This window comes from Daucus carota, chromosome 7 (genome assembly GCF_001625215.2).
Source record: "Daucus carota subsp. sativus chromosome 7, DH1 v3.0, whole genome shotgun sequence".
Lineage (NCBI taxonomy): Eukaryota > Viridiplantae > Streptophyta > Magnoliopsida > Apiales > Apiaceae > Daucus > Daucus carota.
In genome coordinates this window covers 5,736,849-5,760,748 of record NC_030387.2, presented here as the reverse complement: position 1 = coordinate 5,760,748, position 23,900 = coordinate 5,736,849, and the positions used below count along the sequence as shown (strand labels likewise).

At 34.3% G+C, this 23,900-nt stretch overlaps 2 protein-coding genes and 1 long non-coding RNA gene across 8 annotated transcripts; 2 read left to right on the top strand and 1 right to left on the bottom strand.

Moving 5' to 3' along the window:
* Window positions 1–351: 351 nt before the first annotated feature.
* Window positions 352–8,757, top strand: LOC108196693 (dihydropyrimidinase). 2 transcript variants are annotated; one of them, XM_017364096.2, is made up of 13 exons: window positions 352–650; window positions 729–890; window positions 1,979–2,030; window positions 2,698–2,967; window positions 3,081–3,292; window positions 4,075–4,195; window positions 5,005–5,092; window positions 5,178–5,256; window positions 5,660–5,747; window positions 5,840–5,880; window positions 5,980–6,032; window positions 6,164–6,320; window positions 8,299–8,757. In XM_017364096.2, exons 1-13 carry the CDS (start codon window positions 585–587, stop codon window positions 8,488–8,490), a joined length of 1,581 nt encoding a protein of 526 aa, XP_017219585.1. In that variant the 5' UTR covers window positions 352–584; the 3' UTR covers window positions 8,491–8,757. The 2 variants fall into 2 exon arrangements, with proteins under 2 accessions (XP_017219585.1, XP_017219584.1); XM_017364095.2 differs by having other exon boundaries at window positions 387–650; window positions 5,002–5,092.
* Window positions 8,758–10,908: 2,151 nt separating this feature from the next.
* Window positions 10,909–13,823, bottom strand: LOC135148042 (uncharacterized). 4 transcript variants are annotated; one of them, XR_010285875.1, is made up of 8 exons: window positions 13,330–13,822; window positions 13,149–13,246; window positions 12,679–12,760; window positions 12,244–12,326; window positions 12,071–12,155; window positions 11,934–11,976; window positions 11,659–11,747; window positions 10,909–11,581 (listed from the first exon to the last, which is right to left on the bottom strand). It is a non-coding gene; the product is annotated as an uncharacterized LOC135148042 (long non-coding RNA). The 4 variants fall into 4 exon arrangements; XR_010285874.1 differs by having other exon boundaries at window positions 10,912–11,564; window positions 11,934–11,959; window positions 13,330–13,821; XR_010285872.1 differs by having other exon boundaries at window positions 10,913–11,564; window positions 13,330–13,820.
* A 988-nt stretch (window positions 13,824–14,811) lies between these two features.
* LOC108196625 (transcription factor TGA2.2) lies at window positions 14,812–23,447 on the top strand. 2 transcript variants are annotated; one of them, XM_017363994.2, is made up of 9 exons: window positions 14,812–14,968; window positions 15,464–15,617; window positions 15,813–15,872; window positions 16,018–16,077; window positions 19,902–19,979; window positions 20,058–20,109; window positions 21,561–21,832; window positions 22,585–22,830; window positions 22,927–23,447. In XM_017363994.2, exons 2-9 carry the CDS (start codon window positions 15,549–15,551, stop codon window positions 23,071–23,073), a joined length of 984 nt encoding a protein of 327 aa, XP_017219483.1. In that variant the 5' UTR covers window positions 14,812–14,968; window positions 15,464–15,548; the 3' UTR covers window positions 23,074–23,447. The 2 variants fall into 2 exon arrangements, with proteins under 2 accessions (XP_017219483.1, XP_017219484.1); XM_017363995.2 differs by having other exon boundaries at window positions 15,426–15,617.
* Window positions 23,448–23,900: the final 453 nt, after the last annotated feature.

Genomic DNA, 23,900 nt, shown 5'->3' with positions numbered 1-23,900 from the left:
ATTTTATCAATTAAATTTGACAGATCACATCACTTTAATCGTTTTTCTATTTCCTTATTATTATATATATATATTTATTAATCTTTATGCAGGAATTTTCTCTCTGATTTATATATTTTTATTAATTTTCACGCATAACCAATGTTGTAAAAAGCGGGAATCGGACTTAATCGGCGAAGTCACGGAACAAGGATTAATCGGAGATTAATTGAATTGATGAGTGATTAATCGAGAATTAATCGGATATTTAATCAGTTCGGCGAGTTACGGAACAGAGATTAATCGGTGATTAATCGTCTTTTAGAACAGCGCATAACCCGTTTATAAATAAATAGACAAATATTAATTATTATCGTAATCCGGAAAGCAATAATTAGAAGCCCCCAGTCCCCCACCTCCTCCTGGCTCCTCCTAATTGGGTGATAGATATGCAGACTTTTCTAGTTTAAAATTTCAGGATTCCTGCGTGGATGATTCTCTCAACCTAGCCTACTAGTTGACTTGATCCATATTATACCATCGTTATATCAATCTATCTCCTTCTGCTTCACTTGCTTCCAACTAGAGTAGAATCAAACAACAAGATGTATTATCACTTCATTTCACTAATCTACCTCTTCTGGTCTACCACTTGTTCACAAGCTCACTCGGTACTAACTTTCTCACATTCACTACCACAACTAATAAATATCTTTATAAATTAATATAAATTTTTTTGTATGTTGCAGTTTTGTGATGCTGGGGTTACTGGGTATGGACCAGAATCTGGTTGTGGAGCCTCAAACAAAATATTGATCAAGGGTGGAACTGTAGTCAATGCTTATCATCAACAAATTGCTGATGTTTATGTTGAAGATGGTTTAATTCTTGCAGTTCAGCCCAATATTAAGGTACTGCTACTCCTAGTATTGTCTCTACTATGTTTGATTTTATGTGCTCTCTTTCAGTCCTATATAATAATGTTTTCATTACTGCCAATTCCACTTTTCAAGTCGTGCTTGTGTTAGTCTTTGTTTCCTATCTTCTGTAATGGATTGTCATCAAAATATACTGCAAATGAATATTTAAGCTTCATGTAATTTGATTTATAAGACTTCCTGCGACTTGACAGGTTACTGTATCACCAAACCAGTGGCTAAACAAAAATATTACTTGCCTCTCTGTTGGTGCTGTATTATATTTCATTTCAATAGGCATTTAGGGTTTCCCTTGAGAACTTATAGATTGAGAAAGGTTTTAGTTGAAAATTTCTATGTGTTAAGGTAATTAGCCTTTTTGCCGAGATTTTTATAGATTAGGATAGGTTTTAGAGCATCTCTAAGGGGCTCTCTAAACAAGCTCTTAACTTCAAATTTAAAGAGCAAGACAAAAATTAGAGCTCCAATGGGCTCCTAGAAGCTCTTTAAAAGTTTAAGGGCTTATCATCTCTCCTCTCTTTTAAAGAGCATCTAGTAGCTCTTAACTTTTTATTATGAATATAATATTAGTTTCCCTCCAACGTTTCTCCTTTTTTTCTTTTCCCCTCTCACTTATATGAATAAAATATGAATAGAGACCAAGTATAAGGAGGAGCATTAGAGTTGTCATCTTTTTCAATGTCTTAACTTACTAGGAGCCACATATTATATTATATTATATTTTAAAGAGTGATTTAAGAGTCCCATTAGAGATGCTCTTAGTTGTAAGTTTCTTTGTGTTATGCTAATTAGCCTTTTTGACGAGTAGGCTTAGCTGAATTAGTTGTTCATTATTTTGTTTACCTTTCCATTTCCTACAGTTGAAACTTAGGGAGTTGATTATTTTATCAGGTTGCACACGGTTGCTATCTTGTTTCACATATTATACATGTGCAGATATTTACCATATGAAAGATTCGGTGTCTTTTTTTTCTCGCTAGAATCGATCATATTAACCTGCTTTACTATCATTTCTTGTTCATTGTTACTTACATTTGACTCTCATAAGTGTCAATCTGCAGGTTGGGGATGATGTTACTGTTCTCGATGCCACTGGAAAGTTTGTGATGCCAGGTGAGCATATTGCATCAAGATCTATGGTGTTCAATCACTTTAAAAATGGGAATCTTTAATTTTTCTTATGCACTAAACACTGTAAAACGTATCCTTTTATGCATTCTTGATGTAGTTAATGCTACTCTGTATTCGTAATACATTCCTGAATTCAGATAGTTAGTGTAATTTTTCTTTGTGCTTTTGCTGGAATTCCAATTATTGGTAATTAGATGTTAGTTAAAAATATTGATCTATCTCACAGGATAAGCTTGGTACATGAAGGCGGACACATAAGGGGCTCGTGACTTATTTTAAGTTGTTTACATTGTTTGCAATATGGTTCTCAGGTCTGAGAAGCTAGACTGTTAAACTATGTTTCCAAAGCTACTCGCCCTTTTCTATGCTCTCAGAAATAATTCTTGTCTTTAAATCAACATGATGTATACAAAGTGCCCCCCCCCCCCCCCCCACCCATATTTCATGTAAGCATAGGATTTTATGCTGGGGAGTTTTGATGTCTTGAAGAATTTGCTTTCTTCCTAGGGATACTGCACCTAGATACCCTTTCACGGCTAAATAAAGATGTTTATGCTTTGAATGTTGCCAAGTCCTTAGCTGCAAGCCTCGTTCTGTAACTTTTAACTTTTGCATGTACGCATCCTTACTTTTAGTTGTGATTTGACAGGAGGAATTGATCCTCACACCCATTTGGCCATGGAGTTCATGGGGACTGAGACTATTGATGACTACTTTAGTGGTCAGGCTGCTGCATTGGCTGGTGGAACAACAATGCATATTGATTTTGTTATTCCTGTAAATGGGAGCTTGCCTGCAGGCTTTGAAGCCTATGTCGAAAAAGCAAAGAGCTCTTGCATGGATTATGGATTTCATATGGCAATCACAAAATGGAATGATGATGTTTCAAAGGATATGGAAATTATGGTAAAGGAAAAAGGTTCGAGCATTCTGAGACCTGAGTTGTATAACATGAATTAGCAGTGGTGCATTTATATCAATGTTTCAATCATGATTTTGCTAAAAATTTTGGAATTTTTTCTTGACTGAAAGGTATCAACTCGTTCAAGTTTTTCATGGCATACAAGGGTTCTCTTATGATTAACGACGAGCTTTTACTGGAGGGATTCAAAAAATGCAAATCTCTTGGGGCTTTGGCTATGGTTCATGCTGAAAATGGAGACGCTGTATTTGAAGGCCAGAAAAGAATGATTGAACTTGGCATTACTGGTCCAGAGGGACATGCTCTTTCAAGGCCTCCAGTGGTAACCTTCAATTATGTTACAAGGCTTACAGGATTACATTTTCTTTTGTTTTTGCTATCCAACCTTTCTTTCTTTCTTTTTAACTTATGTTATAGAGTGAGATTTGAGTTTCTTTTGGTAATAAAGAAACGAGTCTAAGGTTGTTCTGGTTTTTTGACCTAAATTCTCTGGACTACATTGAATTTCCTTCATACCCGTTGTCTACTTATAGAGTGCATAAAAAGTTGTTCATCTTAGCTTTTGGGATCATATCTGAAATTTAATGGTGGTTTCCCCTGATGCTCCTAGCCTCTTCCAGCATGTATGACCAAAAAGGAAAAGTAAACAAAGTTAAGAATGGGGAAGATAACGCCAAACAAGTCTCCTCGATAATATTATGGATTCTTATGCCTTTTTTGCTGAAATCCCGATTGTTTATACCTCAAATAGAAAAAGTAAACAAATTTAAGAATGGGGAAGATAATGACAAATAAGTCTCTACGATGATGTGATTGTAGCATAAATGCCACAGTGAAATTTGCCAAAACTGCCTAGAAATGTGATTGCGTTATATATGGTTTTACTTCCACATTTGTTTTTTCAAATTCTTGGAATATTACAAGAGAATTTATCTATGTTTCCCATTTTTTTTCTGATTGATAAATATGATATGTTCATAATATGATATGTTATATTATTTGTTTAATTCACACTTTAAGATGCACTTAACTTTTGGTCTATTATTTTCTCTTTTTCAATGTAAGCCTTTTATTGCAAATAGTTCACTTCTATTCCTTATGTAGCTAGAAGGAGAGGCAACTGCTCGAGCTATTCGTCTGGCTCATTTTGTTAACACTCCCTTGTATGTTGTTCATGTCATGAGCCGTGACGCGATGGAAGAGATAGCAAGAGCTCGAAAATCAGGTTTCATATTGTCTGTATTCAATCTAAAACTTTTTACATCTTTAAATATATACTCTTTTAGCCAGACTCTTCAATTTTCTATAATACCCGTATCGGACATGACAGAGGCGTGAATCTGAAGTCCGAGTCCAGTCACCGGACACTTCACACTCAAGTTGTTCAATCCAAAAGTAAAAATTAAGGTCTCTAGGCAACTTATTCCATATGACAAAAACATCTATACGGATTTTTTTAAGATTATACATTTGATCCAGTGCTATTAGTACTCAAAGATAAATACTTAAATCTAATTAACTGAATATATGCACTACTGAAAAATATAAAGATCTTATATAATTTTATGATCCATTCTTACATGCCAGTTTACAAACTCGTGTTCAACTTTGTATGCACGTCCTAAAATTAAAGTATGGTCCAATATAATGGATCCATTCCCGTGTCCTACTCTCAGAACTGAATTTCGGGAACATAGCAAGTATATATGGAGCACATAAATGCTGACATTATATTAGTTAAAAAATGTGCTTTGGTTTCAAATTACTGTCAATTTCATGTTAACAACTCATCACACTTTACAGTCATATATCCATGCAAAATTATTTATTACTACATAATTAACGCTATATTCCCTGCTATTTGTCTTTGCACATAATAAATAAATAATCAGTTATGTCTTGTGATATTTACCTCCGTTTAGTTATAGAAACATTCTCAATATCTGTGATCAATCATTGTTATACTCTTTGAAGCTTATTTAACAAAACAACAAATCATGTTCTCTGACTGTGATTAAAATTTTCTGATAGCAGGGCAACGAGTTATTGGGGAGCCAGTTGTATCAGGTTTAATCCTTGACGATTCCAGCCTTTGGGATCCTGATTTCATCTCGGCTGCCAAGTAAGCACGTCTATTATTTTCCAGAAGGACTAAAATCCTTTTAATTTTATCGCCTTGCAATCTATGATGATTTTGCATGTCTTAGGTTTGTCATGAGCCCCCCTATCCGTGAATCAGGACATGGCAAAGCGCTTCAACAAGCATTGTCAACAGGGGTTTTGCAGGTTTTTTACTTGTAATGTTATATTATTTGTGCATTACCTATTATGCAGCAAGGTAGTAGTCAGAAATGTTAGTGAATGATGTGTAGTCATTAAAGCTTAGCAGCATTCTAATAACAACCTTCTCAATGGACTTGGGATTTAAGATTGAATCTTAATTATATCTAATTTATGTGGTTTAAGTATGCCCTCTAGATTATATGTTGCAGGTGAGAGTGCTGAGTGTGAAGTTTATAGATTGTGCAGCAATTTCACATGATATTTGTGCCTTTAATAATATGGAAGTCAAGGGCTCGATGCTATGTGCTTTAAAGAGTTTTACGATCCAGTTACCATTATGTAAAACAATAACTTAATCATTTTCTAGTTGCCCTATTAACACTTAGAATTATTTCATTTGTTGCAGCTGGTGGGAACTGATCACTGTACCTTTAATTCCACACAAAAAGCTATTGGTGTTGATGATTTTAGGAAGATACCAAATGGGGTCAATGGTACTTTAAAGTCGTGATGTTTATCTCTAAACTAATTCTAAGATACCTATAAGTTATTCCACCCAAATTAATTTCTCTCATGGGAACGATAGGTATTGAGGAAAGGATGCATCTAGTTTGGGATACCATGGTGGTAAGTGTGATTGCTTTATTCTCAATAAAAGTTCTTTATCGGATACCTTTATTGTACTCCTGTACTGCTAAGTTAATTCCAAATTTACTTCTCGTATAGGAATCTGGCCAAATATCTATTACTGACTATGTTCGGATAACAAGCACCGAGTGGTATCCTCTATCTTTAACTTAATAAAGTCGAATCTTTATAAAGATATGTATATACCTCTATAAAATAAGTTGTTAGGATGCTTGGTATATGGTATTCTTAAATATATATATATCTGACATCATTTTTCCAGCGCGAGGATATTTAATATCTACCCAAGAAAAGGAGCAATACTTGCTGGATCTGATGCAGATATAATTATACTCAATCCTAGTTCAAGCTTTGAAATAAGTGCTCGTTCCCACCATTCAAGATCGGATACAAATGTCTATGACGGACGTAAAGGGAAGGTTGGTTTCCTAAGCCTGTTTTATTTATGCATGATTGGGAGAGCTGGATTCCACAATTGTATGATTTCAATTCTTATTGATGTGTGGATATGCATCATTGGAGAAACTATTGCAAAATATTTTTTGATTCTCCTAATTTCTATTATATGAACAACATACTCGCTTACGCTTTACTTTGACTAGGCCTGAATCCTCAACCTACTAGTCACTTTGTTGTTTAAAACTAGTAACCGACGGACGGGAGAGGCTATAAGCTAGATCTCCTTCCTCTTCACACTGACACACACACTTATTTTTGACACCAAACACCTGTAAGCATTTGATTTTCTTTAAGATATAATATTCTTTCATCAATTATGTTGCAAACATATTTAAAGTGCAAACAGGGGTAATTGCAGACTTGTAGTTAACTCGTAAAATCTGTACCGGAAGAGTGGAAAAACAGAAAAATGGTGCAACATAATATTTGATGAAGGATTATATATTGTGATTTAAATTGAAAGACACACAACAATTGAGAGCATAGAACAAGGAGGTGGCGTGCCAGTATCTCCGCCACCCAAATTCCGGAACTCCTGCCACACTGGAACTTCTACGAATGCAGTATTAAATTATTTAATAGAATTTATTCAAATCTTAATTTATTAGTGAAATTTGGTAATTTTTGAATATATCTCCCACAAATCATACTCCCTCTGTCCCATCCAATTCTTATCATTTGAAATGGAATGCTCGACATGCATTTTAAGGCTCATAAAAAATATAGCTTCATAACTTATTTTTAAAATTTTCTTTTTCTGAATAAAAGTTTAGGCATTAAATTTTTATTCAGAAAATAAAAATTTTAAAAATAAGTTATAGAACTATATTTTTAATGAGTCTTAAAATGCGTGTCGAACACTCCCCTCCAAATGATAAGAATTGGAGGGGACGGAGGGAGTATCATATTAGATTAGTTCATGTGCCATGCACAATATTATTAAATTTATTTTTATAATTGCATTAGTATATTATATGCATTTTAGTAATACATTATTGTTATTAAATATACATATACATTATTGTTATATTAAAACACACACACACATATATATGATTTATTATGTAACTAATTGAAATATATTAAAAAATTACACAAAATGTAAAATATAAATAACTTGTTCGACAAAATTTAGCTAATATTAGTTTAAAATTAGAATAAGCAAGTGGAAATTAAAATTTGAAAATGGAATCAAATAAATTTTTTTTTGAAAGATAGAATCATTGAAATATATGTAGGATTTATGATTGTATTAATATGGAGAGAGGCAGAAAAACTCTTCAAGTTGTCATTTGGCAGTTTTTTGAGTTAGTGAGTGTTTGCTTAGTATTAGTATATATCTGTAAATTTTTATAGTTTATGATTATTTTGAGTGCATAAATTATTTTTTTTTTTTGACAATGCAGGCTTATATGCCTTACAACTTAGTATCTGTTCTAATAATTCTCGGGGTGAGCCAGAGTCGAACCCGGGTGCCCCGGGTCAACAGAGGATAAACCCACCACTGGGCTATCCAATCGTGCTCAGTGCATAAATTATTTGTATTATTCTTAAACGTGATATAGAGGTTAAATATCTACGCCCCCGCAAACTTACCATCTTGTCTCAGTCCCTATGAAGATTGTACATTTTTGCATAAACAATGTAAAACTGAAAAAGCCGAAAATGGGTTTTGAATCCAGCACAGTTCGCAGATTTGGAACTGGGATAGATTCCTCAATTATAAGTAATAGATTGGATATATTATATAGGAACAGTTCACTTTGTTCGTACTCAGAACAACCTATTGATACATAAGGATTATTAGTTACCACTTGCAAGTATCTAGTTCCTTTGAGCACATCTGGTTTCTATTAGATTGTGAGTTTTTTTTTTTTTTTTTTAAAGTTTTTTGTCAGGGTTTTTGTGTGTTCATATAATATTTATTTTACTTCTCAGGGAAAGATTGAGGTAACAATAGCTGGTGGAAGAATTGTCTGGGATAACGGTTTCTTGAACGTCGTCCCGGGGTCTGGCAAGTACATAGAAATGCCACCTCACAGCTATCTTTTTACTGGAATCGATAAAGCAGATGAAAACTACATCTCCTCTCTAAAAGCTCCAGTAAAACGGTACAAAGTGGCAACTTAAAGATTAGGTTCTTCTCTAATTTACATCTTATAGTTTTAAAATATAATCAGTTATTGTTAAGCCTAGAGCTTTAGCCTAGGATTAATTCAAAAGAAATGTGGATTTAAGTTGTAGATATAATTGGGTTATTGGTATATCAATTTGTAATCATCAGCATCATAGTTCATGTATAAACTTGAAAACAACATTTAATACCTTGCAATCCTGGCTTTACATTGTTTGTACTTCATTCAGAATGTTATGCCAAAACCAATTGTGATTATGACAGTTATCACTTTCGATTGTAATGAAGCAGAGATGATATCCGGTAATGCTATTACAATTGGAAAGACCATTGATTTATGATTGTATAATATAGTAATCAACCCTTGAAACAGGTGAGTTGTGTCAACTTCTTCTTTCCTTTCTGCACAGAGTAAAGGTAATTTAGAAAGCATTTTTATGTAAAGCATAGGCATGATAACATTGGCCACAGCCTAAGCAACGTAGAACGCTAAATGCATGTTGGTCAAACTCTTAATAGGTGTGTGCGAGCGCATTGTGTCAAACTTTAGGTGCAATGCATTATGTTAGAACGTGGTGATGATAGTAAAAAGCATTTTCCTATTATGTTGAGATATAAGACAACTCCTCTGTTGATGTAACGACCCTAAATTTTTGATTATAATATTATGTGATTATGTGAAATAGAGCATGAGTATTTATTTGAATTTTATTCCAGTTTGAGGAGTGTGGCATGAGTCGCGGCCTTAATTTGTGATGAATTGCTTGTTGGTACTTTTTTTTGTTTGTTTGCCAGTATGCTTGTTGGTACTTCAAGCAACCCTAATACAAGCTCTCCTTACTTATATTTAGTCTATGTGGACAAGATTTAGGGATTAGGATAAAAAATCACTCCAAAAATTTTAGGGTAGAGAAAACTCATTATTATTATATAAGTACTTTTGTATATACCGAACGGTTATCTTGTAAAATTCATGTAAATAATCTATTTGCTTAAAAAAAATTCTCAGTCGATTAGCTTAAATAATATAAAAAATATAATAAACTTCACCGCCGGCTTATAAACAATAATCAAATTTTTAGATGTTTGATTTTAATAATATTGCAAAGATGGTTTTATGTTGACAGTGAACCACATTTTTTATACTTTAGTGTAGGGAAATCTACAAAACTACCTACCTTTTTTTTTATTGTTTTCAAAAATACTACCTTCCAGAATTATTTTTAAAAATACCTTTTAATAAATTTTTTTTTCAAAAATACGGTTTGCAACTTTTGCAACCTCATCTGCAACTCCAGGCGACGCCAGCCGTGTTGCAACCTCTTTTGCAACTTCATATGCAACCGAATTCCTGATTTCAAGTTCCAGTTTTCAAATGTCATTTTCGACCTCATTTTCGGAATCGATATATATATATATATATATATATATATATATATATATATATATATATATAAATATATAAATCAGGATTTGTAATTGCATATATGGTTGCATATGATTGTATTCAGTTGCATATGGTTGCATTCAGTTGATTCTATTGCAATCTAATGGCCCCGCCAGGGGCACACCATACATCTGTTGTTACTTACAGTTTTCAGTTGCATTTAGTTGCACCTGAGGTTTCAAATGAAGTTGCAACTGCAGTTGCAAAAGTTGCAACTTTTGCGGCTGCGCCGCCCAAGGTTGCAAATGAGGTTGCAACAGTTACAAACCGTATTTTTGAAAAAAAAAATTTATGAAAAGGTATTTTTGAAAACAATGAAAAAGATTGTAGTATTTTTAAAAAAATAATTTTACAGATGGGTATTTTTAAAAAGATCCCTTTAGTGTACTACCTCGAACTTAATTAATATTTGTCGACAAAAGACTTTTTTGGTTTTCATAAATTAACTTTTCGTTAAGTGCATGAGTTATGAGTGGAGAATAATTTTTTCAAAATATTTCCTCCACTTTATGACATTTATTACTAAACTAGGTGTATAACCCGCGCTTCGCGCGGGCACTGAAAATATCATGAAGACTGTAAGTGTTGCGCGTGAGATAGCGATGAAGAGAAAATAATATAAGTGGCCTCCATAATCTCATAATGTTAACTGGTTTTATTCTGAAGAAAAAGAGTGCACTTAATATATTTTTTATATAGTCCATAATTTCTGAAATTTTTAATTTCTTATTTATTGTTGAAATATAAAAAAATATTGTTAGTCATAAAGAGTGTAAGAGAGTGTATCAAATATTTAGCTATATTTTGATTTCCAAAAAAAATAATAATATTTAGCTATATTTCAGTGAGAAATCTACTTACATGGCTAAACTCAAAACTTCAAAAGGTGAATAATAATATACAAAATTTTCTGATACAAGTTCTCCACTATGAAGCAGAGATATCAAATGAACCAACTGGAGGTGTACATTTAATTCAGCTACAGCACATATACACTATTTAAATGGCTATATCCGAAAGGAGTTCCCAACACTTGTTCAGAAGCTACTCTTGACAGACCAAAAAAACACGGAAATACTTGTCACGTTTTAGCAAGCATGCAATAGTAAACATAATCAGTAAAACCACCACCTGCACTAATTATATCTAGAAAATGCTTAAATTTTATTGTGTGTCACAAGTGACAACTGGATAGATAAACCAAGCAGAACAACAGTTTTTTTTAAGTTTTGAGCACAATTCCACGCAGGAATGGACATGATCAATAGGGGAAAAGAATCTCTTTATCAACACTGCACTTCCACTCGATTGATTGACAACACTTCCAACCCAACTTCAGCTGCTGGTAAAGTAATCCCTGGATTCCTCTTTCTTGTAGTGAGAATCAATAATAACCATTACAATCAGTATAATCCAATTCAATTAAAACAAAAACAATCAATCCTAAGCAGTAAGCACAACAGCGCCGCCCATCTCAATCTTCTTCTCCGCAATTTTCGACACCAGCTTGGCCTTTACCACAATCGGTTTCGTCCCTGAGCCCTTCCCCAGCACCTTAAAGTAGCCAAACTGCGTGACATCAAGCACCTAAGCAAATTCTTGATAATTTATTGATTTTAGTACCTGTAAACAAATATATCCTTCCTGACTAATACTCCCTCGTGTCCCAGCAACTTATAGCTATTGTTTCTAAAGTAATAAAGGAATATATAAATACCGGAAAGTCTTGATATTGGATATAAAAACTTCAGTATCTTTTACTGTTACATCTCCGTAAAATGTATCTGCAACTGCTTTCCTTAACTCCTGTAAGTTGCACAACTTTCAGTGCAAATTTTCACATATTAAGTCAAGAAATTGTTAATCATCAAGCATTAAGAGTGTTGCTAGTTTCTCTTTCAAATGGATTATCCTAGTTCTGCCGTTTTTCCAGAGAACATATTTCAGACCGAAAAGAAATGGTCACAACACACAAAGGGCATAACATCCTACCTTGTTTCCTTGTTCAGCTCCATATCCTTATTAAGGGCAATTTCTTGAAACATTAATGGTCATATGTTAGAAAAAATAATAAATGGCTAAACCAAGTTGCAAGAGACTATAAGACATTTAAATTATAATTACTACACCTGAGCAAATGTCCAGGCTGCATCATTTTAGAAGTAGATCAATTTGGAGTCGCCTCAAGAATTTATGGATATTTTGAAAGTTAACCTAAGCAGATAAATTAACCTACCTAAAAAACCATAGTACACACAAGAACATGATAAAATATGTAAAACATTCATAAATAGAAGCATACAAAACTCTTTCCCAAACCCTGTAATTTGCTCAAATCATGATCAGGGACACCCTGGCGTGCAAAAGACCATCAGAGGATTCAGCCTAAAAAACACAAAGAATCAATAACAACAAAAATTAGTAGTGACCCGTTTGAGCTTAAGACATAAATAAACATAATCCAAGCCAAAAAAACACAAAGAACCGATAACAACAAATTTTTGCAGTGACCCATTCGAGTTAAAATTATAATTAAAGTGAGGAGAATTAAGCCGCAGGAGAACAAAGAACCAAACAAAATGAATTAGCATTATGGATCTTCTGATCATATTTACCAAACTGTTCGTACAAGAAGCTACTAAAAACAGTTTCTCATTTTGTTGCCTAACTGCTCCCTCGTCACCTAAAAAACCATAGCACACACAAGAACATGATAAGATATGAAATAAAAGCATACCGAACTCTTTCCCAAACCCTGTAATTTGCAGAAATCTTGATCAGGGACCCCCTTGGGTGCAGAAGACCATCAGAGTATTCAACTAAAAAAAACACAAAGAATCAATAACAACAAAAATTAGCAGTTACCCATTTGAGGTGAAGACATAATGAAACACAATCAAAGCCAAAAAAAAAAACACAAAGAATTGATAACAACAAACATTTGCAGTGACCCGTTCGAGTTAAAATCATCACTAAACATAATTTAATCCAAAGAAACATTAATATAAAAAATCAGTGTAATCGTAGAAAAGCAGAGCTGAAAAATGAGAGATTATGCAAGAAAGTGGCTCTTATAAACATGTTCAACTTGATGCCCACAACAAAATCACATTCTAATGAAATCGGTGATAATACAGTCAGTTGGGCATTTGATCGAACACCTTATTACCAATCTTATTTATGTGTAATCAAGTAACAAACACTCACCCTACCCGAAACCGACCTTAACAGCAGCACACCAATCAATCAGGGTTCCAGCCACAACAACTTCGCAACCACCCTGTAAATCTTTCGGCAAGTATACCCTATGAAATGTATAATATATAAAATTGAGATGGACATTTGGTAAATCACAAAAAGAAAGAGTAGAAATCTGAGAAAATAATACCGGAAGAAGATTCACGACTAAGCTAGAGAAGAAGAAGAGGACGCCCACCGGAAGAATAACAGCTGTTAGCAACAATCGCTATAGCCAAGCCAGCCCAACAAAGAGGTCCAACAGTGTGTGCGAAGCTAATTTTCAAGCAAGAAATAATCAAGCGAAAAGTAACGATTGCCGGAGGATCATTTATAACAACTGTCCGAGGAGATGATGAGGCTTCAGTACAACCGTCCGAGGAGATGATGAGGCTTCAGTTACGAAACCGATCAGCCAAGCATAAAATATAATAAAAATTAAATAAGAAGAAAAGAGGCAGCGGAATAATTGAGATATGCTGAGAGGAGAGAATTCAGTTTAAGAGCAAGGAGGGAGCCAAGCATAAAATATAATAAAAATTAAATAAGAAGAAAAGAGGCAGCGGAATAATTGAGATATGCTGAGAGGAGAGAATTCAGTTTAAGAGCAAGGAGGGAAGAGCCACGTCAGCCGCCCGAGATTTTCCTTTATATAGATATATAGATATATAGATATATAGATATAGATAGAAGATATAGATATAGATATACTTGTTTTATAATAAAATATAAAAAGATAATGTTATAACATTTTTCAACGATTTTGAAAATAAAAGTTTATATAATCCTTTTTTTATCAGTTGCTTATATAAGTTTCCATTTTGAGAAAAAAAATGACAAAAGACACTCATTTCCACGGAATACACAGAAAAATTAAAATGATAAATACTTGCCTCTACAGAGCCGGAGATAAACAGCTGCTCAGAAATCTAAAGTCAAAGTGTTGACTACTTTCAATTGTAAATTTGACCCCATGAATAGAGCTTTTATTTTTAGGCATTTACCAACCCCAGAATAAAGAGAGAGGAAGGATGAAAGCAAAATTTTTATGTTATACTCCCTCCGTCTCAATTTATAGGTCCATTTTGGAATAAACACGCATATTAAGAAAAAAGTTGGTTAGATAGAATCTTATCTCATGTATCATTAATTAGTACATTGATAAGTGAGAATATAGTTGAGTTTCAAAAAAATCACAATAAATATAGAGATTTAGTGTATTGAGAAATGAGAATAATGTTGAATTTCAAAAAAATCACAATTAATATGTAGATAAATTTGTATTGAAAGAAGAGAGAGACAAATATTTTGGGACAATTTTTTTTTTCAAAATGGACCTATAAATTGAGAGGGAGTATATATTGCTCAATGACAGTGAAGCAGGTTAGAAAAATTATACTCCCTCTGTTTTTTTTTTATATGACGCTTTGACTTTTGGCACACACTTTTAAGTGCTTTGACCGGGTAGTTAAAAATATTATTTTTTAAAATTTCTTTTTCTGAATAATAATATATAATCAAAATTTTTATTCAGAAAAAGAAAATTCAAAAAATAATATTTTTAACTACCCGGTCAAAGCACTTAAAAGTGTGTGCCAAAAATCAAAGCGTCATATAAAAAAAACAGTGGGAGTAATATACAGGCACCCAATACAAAACTGCAATCCAGAAAATAATAAAGACCAAAAGTCAAAATTGGGCACCATACTCGGGTGATTCAATATCTGCAAGTGCTTCCCCGAGCTGCCTCTGCAATTCTTCACCTTCTGCTTACTTCTTACTTCACAACTGTAAGTCTGTGTATATTTCTGTAAGTTGAAATGATTCTGCTATCAATCTGACCTTCTCTCTCTCTCTCTCTCTCTCTCTCTCTCTCTCTCTCTCTCTCTCTCTCTCTCTCTCTCCCTCTCTCCCTCTCTCTCTCTCTCTCTCTCCCCCCCCTCTCTCCCTCTCCTCTCTCCTTCCCTCCCTCCCTCCCTCCCTCCCTCGCTATATGCATAATTAAGGAACCACATCTGTTCTAAATATGCAAGCTTTATTGTGTTTCCCTATATTAGCTTCATTTAAGAGAATCTCAAGATGTTGCTGCCTTGTGTAATTAAATGATTATGCATTCTGTCTTATCAAACTTATTAAGGAAAAAGCATTAGCTACAGGTTTTTCATTATTGAATTCACGCTTGAATCTTTTGAGTTAAAAGGGATTTGTTTATTGCTGTAATTTCTTTTACTATACATCTCTTTGCAGAGTCAGTTAGCAACCCTGAAGTACTTTTTACTTTGCAGTCAGATTGGGATTTGGTTCGGCCCATCTTAGAGGATTTAATTACGACATTTCACTTAATCTTGGGCAACATTATCTTTTGAATCCATGATGGCAGATGCAAGTCCTAGAAGCGATTCTTCTACAGATGGAGACACCGATGATAAGGCATTGGGGGTAATGGTCCCTGCACTTAACGTTATGCATCACACTTGATGCTTTAGATAAATACTATTTTTGCTAAAGATATGTTTCTATTAATCACAGTATTATGAGTAGCTGTTCTGTTCCAGCTTTATTTTGGGTGTTCCTATTTATATTTTTTTACTAATAGACGATACAATCTTCTTAATTTTGAATGTTCATGTTCAGTTCCACAACAGTCAGGGGGTTGTAGTTTCTGATGCCAGTGACAAGTCAAGGGATCAAAAGGTTTTCGCTGTTCCATTGTTGGTTATTATAATATTGTATATTTTTAAATTCCTCTAAAATGTATAGATAGATGTATGCACATTAGTATATAACTTTATATACTAATTCAAATTACTTGCTAAATAATAAATAATATATTTGGCAGACTCTTCGTCGGCTTGCTCAAAATCGTGAAGCTGCAAGAAAAAGCAGGTTACGGAAAAAGGTTAGTTCATATAGTTTTTTTGTTGTCCAAAATCTCTTTGAAAATCGTTGTGCTTTTTCCGGATTTATGTCAGTGTTTTCCGAAGTAGGAATCTTTTTTAACTGAGACCATATGTTGAAAAATGAAGGGGACAAAAACAGGAAAAGTAGTTAATAGGAAGATGACCTAATTATGGTGGATTAAATAAGTAGAATGTTGCGACTCTCCTTGATTGATAATAAGGCACATCCTTTAATAAATAATATAGAAGCATGTAGTTTTGTAAGCATTTAAATTGTGCAGAGATTTGATTTTTAATATAGGTACTTCCGTTTTGAAATTTGTAAGATATTATGTTAGTTAATGATCTGGTGTCAGGTGTTGAGGGAAAGAAATGTTACAGTTATATGTGATTTTTAGTTGATATATTACATGTGATTAGTTAATCATTCAGGATGATATTAGGATGTTACTAAATATTCCTTTTTGTGTTGCGCTTTTTTCTTATTTTGTTTAAGAAAGCATAGCCAAACACGATCTTTATGTATGATTCTTGATATTAGAAGATATGTCCTGGAGTATATGTCAAGAGTTGACTATTAAATTGATTTTTATTCAGGTTCATGTACCTGCATAAATGTAATGTTGTATCTCACATTTTAACACATCTATGTATGTGTCAATAATTTTGCAACATGAACGCCGAGGATTTGATTATTTGTCCTAAGTTTATCTTTCTTTCTATATCCAGTTCCACTCTGCCTGCATGGCCAGCGTGTAACCATTCACCAAATATTAGTAAGATTGTGGATTATTTTTTAAAGACATCTCCAGATCTTGCATGATACCCATATTTAACCATCACTATGTTACAACCAACAATTGATTTTCTGTAGTTAATAGTTATTACTATTACGATTTTATTCAGTCATTGAAAGAGAGCATCAAAGATGTTGATTCTGTAACTTAGGCATGAGTTTGTAGTTATTACTGCACTCCCAGATTTTTATTTGGCTTTGATATTTATGTCTGTACGAGTCTCAAGATTTATTATCGAAATGAATCATCTCTGCAGGGACTACAATTAAATATATAGGGATAGTGATTACAAGTCTAATGAAATATCACAGTATCGCTAGGAAAAGTCACTGTTACTTTCCCTCCCTGTTTAGATTTAAATTGCTTCATAACTCATGCATGGCTTCAAGCGAAAAATGAGTGAACCGAAACAAATATGGTGGTGGCTGGGTAATCATTCACTAGGATTTGTGTTATATGCTGCTTAGGCAATTTTCTAGGAATTTGGTATTTGTCTGTATTTTTTATTACAGTTTGAACACTCCTGCCCAGCTGGAGTGATAATTTTCTTTCTCGTTCGGCTCTCCCTTTATATTACACAATTGTCTCTTTTGAACGCCAATTGTCCCATTATGTGTAGAACCATATGTTCATCTCTGCGTGTGTAGTTATTTTGTGCAAGATCAGTTTATGAGCAGTATAGAGGGATGCCTCCTTATTAGTTATTACATTTAACCTTGATAGGTGATGGTGTGGAGATCTTTACGTCTTCTATTAGTCTATCAACAGTGTCTACCGGTCATCATGAGCAACTAGTATGAAATATACTGCTGTTTTACCACTACAGTTTTTTTCCCCAATTCCCCAAGTGGCAAGTCTGCTTCCAATAATTCTGACGTAAAAAGTAGATTTTTTGCCCTATAGACCTTTGCTTGATACACAGTTGTGCAAGCATTTCTTTGTATTACCCCCTCCCTTTAACGATAAACTCTTACTAGGTGCACCTTTCTGGTATCCTAGGATTCAGAGAACTGTCTCAAAGTCTAACAAGACAGGAGAAAGCATTCATACCATTGAGCAGCTCTCTGCCACAGTTTCTTGAGAAAGCATTCATACCATTCACGTTTATCATAAAACTATAATTTTACCTTCTCTGCAGTGTTTCTTGAGATTTATGCATTTACATTGGTTTGGGAGAAATACAAATCAAATCTTAACCATGGTTCCAATATCCGGGAGATCATTTTGGTTTGACAGGAATCGCGTGAACCATGTTATGCAATTGCTTAAGAGTTAAGACCACACAAGAAGCTTTATGACATGCAGCCCTTATCAACTCAAGTCATTCTTCATGTCCAAATGACAGATTTATATTTGTTCTTTTTCCAAGTCTCTAAGTTTCCAGTTTGTATCCATAAACCAAACCCCTTTTTTTACCAGAACAAAGGTCATCGGCTCCATAGCTAAAGTGAACTTATAAACAATGAGACTTCCTTTATCTTTTCCACCTTACCTTTATTGTCAGCGCTTGTGACTACAAACATGTTTTTTTTTTTTGTATTAAAGGATCAACCACAGTCTTTTATTATTCTTTTTGGTCAAGTAGTCATCTCCTCCATCACTAGTAACCGTTTCAGGTCAGCACGAGTTTCATTCGTAGTTGGAACAAACAGATCTGTAGTCGACTAGTCATAGTCTGTAGAGGGACAAACTCTCTGGGAGATTATTGCTGTATCCATCTTCTGGAAGTAAAAATCTTGTGTATAAAAAAGATCTGTTTTCTAGGAATTAAGAATATTTAAATCTGAAAAATCGATAATTATAGATTCAGTTGAAGATGGAAAGTGGAAAGAGAATTATAACTCATGGTGGAAAGAGAAAAATAACTCAGGGTTAGAAGGGGTACCACGAGGTAAATGTTTTGTTCTTGTGCTTACTAGAGAAGCAAGTTATATCATTCCTTTAAAATTTGCCGGTTTAGTACTGATGTTAAGCATGAGGGTTTGTTTTTTCCTTTGTAATAGTCTATTGCCGTATTGCGCTACAAACACACCTTAAGTCGGACAGTATGCTTTGGGTCAATTTTGTGCAGATTTGGTTTTGGACACCACTCAGAAGGCTGCAATGAGTAAATTGTATGTTTATATTCGAGGAAACTAATTTTGGGACCTCAGCAATCATCCCTTCAAACCAAGAACACAGCTCTCATGTCCTTTCCACATGCAATAATTCATCTAACATGTCCAATCATCTTGTACCAAGGGGCACATCTAGACATCTTTTGATTGTGTTAACAGAAAGGCCTTTACATGTATTATGAGAGAATTTCATCAGCTAACTTAATATGTATTTAAACCCGAGCAAGGAGAGTAGAGACTAAATAGCTGTTGAAAACAACTCTCACATGTCAGTTACCAAAGGAACATATTTGCAGGAATGAACAGACAAGAATATTGTTTCTTGTGTGTTTGAAAAGAACCACTACGGAACAGGAAATTGAATTTTAGCAATTGCACCATCTTATCAAGATTACTCTATTTTCTGAATGATCTTAACACTACTTATTGAGAGTAGTACATTATGGTTGGCTTTGTCATTCGAATATTTCTTTCTTTGTTTCCTGGTTTGCTTTGTGAGTCGTTACAGGTCGTTTTAACTTGTAAGTGTCTTTCGGCTAGTTATAGAAATTATACAATGAGTGAGAACCATTTGTGTAGCTTGAACTGTGATGGGAAAATCAGGTTAAAATTGTAACCATTAAGCTAGAGAGTAAGCCATTCTTTATACCCTTCTAGCTTCCTGGATATTTTATCTGAATTTTAAAATCTTATATACATGCACTATTCTAAAATGGTTGTATCGTCAAGTGTAAAGAATATTATTCAGCAAAGATTTTATGACGATGATTAGGAATACTGATCCCTTGAAAAGGTGTAGCTTCACGAAGTTATCTGCTATCCAATTAAAGTGTTGTGGGTGACTTTATGTGTTTCTTTAAGTGATGAAATGTGCCTCTGCCTCTTATGTATACATTCTTGTTATTTCAGGCTTATGTCCAGCAGCTTGAGAGCAGTAGGATGAAGCTGACCCAGCTTGAACAAGAACTTCAACGAGCTAGGCAGCAGGTATGATTCGTAACTCGTTTCATTCTCACTATCTTAAGTTATCTTCTAATTTATCAATCATCCATTTCTTTCTTGAAGGGCATATTCATTTCAAGTTCAGGAGATCAATCTCAAACGATGAGTGGTAATGGTATGAAAAACTTCTTTCCTTTCTTTGAATTTGATTAGAAATAATCTATTTCCTTTAGATAATATGGTCTATATATATTTTAGCCAATGAAAAAGCTGACATGTATATATTAACAACATCCAGATGAATGGATGTAAGGATAGGATTAAAAGAGTTGTGACCAAGGTACTCACATGACAAATATAATACGGATATGGACATGTTTAAGCTTAAACTCACTGCACAGTTTGTATTTGTAATGGTTACCCATCCTCCTTTTTCATCACCAAAAATGATTCTGGAAATGCATAGGTAAGGATTTGAGATTAAAAGAGTTGGAAAAACCAATAAAGCTACAAGCATTGCAAATGTGCTAAAGAGTTAATTAGCTCCGTCCAATCACTGGCATGGGGTTACAATATATTCACCCTGTCTGCAAGATTGAGAAGGCGACGTGGAGGGGGAGGGGCATGCACATAATTATCAAGCCCGATACAAAACCTTAGTTTACAGCAACCAAGATAACTTTTCAAAATACCAAATGAACATTTAATCAATCAATGCAATATAGTTGAAGACTACTTGCTAACATTGGTTTTGTATATTTTTATTTATTTAGCGAAGGATTTTAGGACCAAAAAATCATTTAATCTGTCATCATCTGCATATGTGTGAACATAAGAGCATCTTCTAATGTCTGAGGTGAGACCTGAGATGATAGATCTCTTTTGCAAGCCAATATATCCACCAGTTCAAAAATGTTTGGTGTGTCCTATTGCACAAGACTTTCTCATGAGTGTCGGTACTGCTATCTCTGCTTTTGGGAGGTGTGCATCATAAGAAAATCCAATGAAACCAGTAGCTCTCTATACAAATATGTGTTGCCATAATATATCACTTGTTGATCTTGAAGGTGAATCTTTTCAACCATTATGGACTCGTTGATTTATTAGATAGAGGCAAATCCTTGATTGTTAAGCCCTCCAAACTTTTTGCAGTTTCTCCTCCACCCAATCCATACCGTATGTGCTGTCTTTTCATGCTGTCTAATATTTCTTTTAATGAAGAATCAAATAGGAATTTAATGCTCAGATGTTGGCCATTAATTCTTAATCGCATATGAAGCTCTAATATCTTCTAATTTATATATTGGTTTTGGTAGTGCACCTGTTATTTCTGCAAGGAATTAAAACCATTGTTAACTACTCTCTCTTAGAATGATGTACTAGTGGGTGTACTTGGCTCCTTAGGGCATAGTGAAATAGTATCTAGTTAGTGGGTTCCATTGTACAACCTTCCTGCTGAACTGCCAATTAATAAGCAGTGGTTTATCTGTTTGTCTCTTTTCGAAATTTACAACTTTCAGCATCTGATCTCTAATTTGGACCATGGAAAATGGTTTCAGCGACAAATCTTTTGATTCCGTATAATTTCCTGATATGTATGGTTTTGTTAATCATGTCATGTTGCAGGAGCCTTAGCATTTGATGTAGAATATGCTCGATGGTTGGAAGAGCACAACAGGCGAGTCAATGAACTGAGAGGAGCCGTGAACTCCCATGCGGGCGATGCTGAACTTCGCATTATCGTTGATGGAGTATTGGCACATTATGATGAGATATTTAGGATAAAAGGTGATGCTGCTAAAGCGGATGTCTTCCATATCTTGTCAGGAATGTGGAAAACTCCTGCTGAGAGGTGTTTCTTGTGGCTTGGTGGATTTCGTACATCTGAAATCCTTAAGGTGAGTGTTTGTAGGCCAGGTTCCAGAGGCTGTATGTGACTGCTAAAGTTATGTTTTTTGTGTCTATTTTTTGAAAATTGGACTTGTATGCCTTACAAATTAGTATCTATTCTGATATGTCTCGGGGTGAGCAAGAATTGATCCCATGACCTAGCCCTAACCACTAGGCCATTCCGTCACGCCTTCTATTTGTTCGCTTTGATAGAATTATCCCTCTTAAAATTCTTAGGTCTTGTTCTATGAGCTTGTACTCTTTGTCCACCTTTCATGTGCTTTCCTTGTAATATTGTAGTACAAGTTACGGAATTTTCCTTAACTTAGAAATCAATATTCTTGTGGATTGCTCATTATGCATTTTGTTGGTCTGGTGAATCCCCTGCTCTTGAAGAACAAGTGGTTTGAAACTTCATTTTCCCCCCCTAGAAATTTCAAGCCTCATTAGTCTTTTCATCTTCTGGGTCAAGTCAGAAGCTGATATCGTGCAACATACAGACATGACCAGGTCCTACTGTCTGTCCTGTATCTTTCATAGTTCTGTTACTAACATTTAGCTTATATATATAATTTACTGCTATTACTACGTCTTTACTTGTATGCTTCAAAGAATTGTACTGTCAACTGTAACTATTGTTGTGTATAATTGGATGTGGTCATTCCTTTTTTAATACTGCACGGTCCTTACTTTTTCCACTTTTACTTGAGTCAATTCTATCTATGACATTCTTCTAAAATCTGAACTACTATGGTTGTAGCTGCTTATAAGTCAGTTAGAGCCTCTGACTGAGCAGCAGTTATTGTCCATCAGCAACTTGCAGCAGTCATCTCAACAGGCTGAAGATGCTCTATCTCAAGGGATGGAAGCATTGCAGCAGTCATTGGCTGACACACTAGCTGGATCTCTTGGACCCTCGAATTCATCAGAAAATGTTGCAAATTACATGGGGCAAATGGCCATGGCCATGGGGAAGCTAGGAACTCTTGAAAATTTTATTCGACAGGTTGGCATTTTTCACCAAGCACACACGTTTTTGACTTTTTGATATAAAGATTAATGCAATAAAAAAAGTAATGAAATTGATTTATGTTAATAACAGGCAGATAATTTGAGACAACAGACCCTTCAACAATTGCATGGTATATTAACTACTCGGCAGTCAGCTCGTGCTGTCCTAGCTATTAGCGATTATTTCTCTAGACTCCGAGCTCTTAGCTCTCTCTGGCTTGCCCGACCACGGGAGTAAAATAAACACCATCCTTCTGTTTTGCGAAAGATGATGAATCTTCTCAAGTGTGTCTTCACTGTTGTACAATATAGGATTGAAGATTCTGCCTGTGCAGTTATTGGGCGTTTTAACAATTACCCCTAAAGTTTAGGATATAAACCTGAAGTGTAGCTTTAACATCATAGTTTGTTAACAAATATTACCTGTGTATTGATTATTATAATTGTATTTGCTGTATGGTTGTAGGGTCTTGTCCGGTTTGTAATGTAATTTAGCCACATTAGTCTGCCGTGTCGGTATGTTTGTTGAAATCAAGAGTTGTATGGTCATGGTTCTGCGACTTTGCTTCAATAATACAGCCACAATGATTGGCATCACTTCTGACTATTGCAGTAATGGTCTATTTGAATCGTCTAAACTTATTTTACTTCGGTTTATGGTTAATTACCAAGTTTGAGATGTAATGGGATCTATTGTTCTGATGTTTTTCCATTTTTCGCGGATGGAAGTGTAGATATACTTGAATCTTCTTTAACTTTTGGCCTGGCTGATAACATGTTTATAAAAGACCGTGTTTATTTGAGTGTGGTTTATGAAGTCTTCATTTTGGCTGCAAACTATCAAATTTTGTTAATTTGGATTTCTGTTTCATTTGATTCTATACGTTTTTAACTGCTCGATACGCATTTTAATACTCTTATAAAATATGCTTTCGTGACTTATAATTTTAATTTTTTTTTTGAATAAGAATTTAACATCGAAATTTTAATTCAGAAAAATAAAATCTTAAAAATAAATTACACAACTATATTTTACAAGAATATTAAAGTATGTCCGCATCCCCG

Bases quoted from the DNA above. Each gene is read 5' to 3' on its own strand.
- LOC108196625 (XM_017363994.2), top strand. From the start codon at position 15,549: ATGATGGCAGATGCAAGTCCTAGAAGCGATTCTTCTACAGATGGAGAC. The intron at 15,873-16,017 runs GTTTTCGCTGTT...TATATTTGGCAG, and splicing joins ACAAGTCAAGGGATCAAAAG to ACTCTTCGTCGGCTTGCTCA. The intron at 21,833-22,584 runs GTGAGTGTTTGT...CTATGGTTGTAG, and splicing joins GTACATCTGAAATCCTTAAG to CTGCTTATAAGTCAGTTAGA.
- LOC108196693 (XM_017364095.2), top strand. From the start codon at position 585: ATGTATTATCACTTCATTTCACTAATCTACCTCTTCTGGTCTACCACT. The intron at 5,093-5,177 runs GTAAGCACGTCT...TGCATGTCTTAG, and splicing joins GATTTCATCTCGGCTGCCAA to GTTTGTCATGAGCCCCCCTA. The intron at 5,257-5,659 runs GTTTTTTACTTG...CATTTGTTGCAG, and splicing joins TGTCAACAGGGGTTTTGCAG to CTGGTGGGAACTGATCACTG.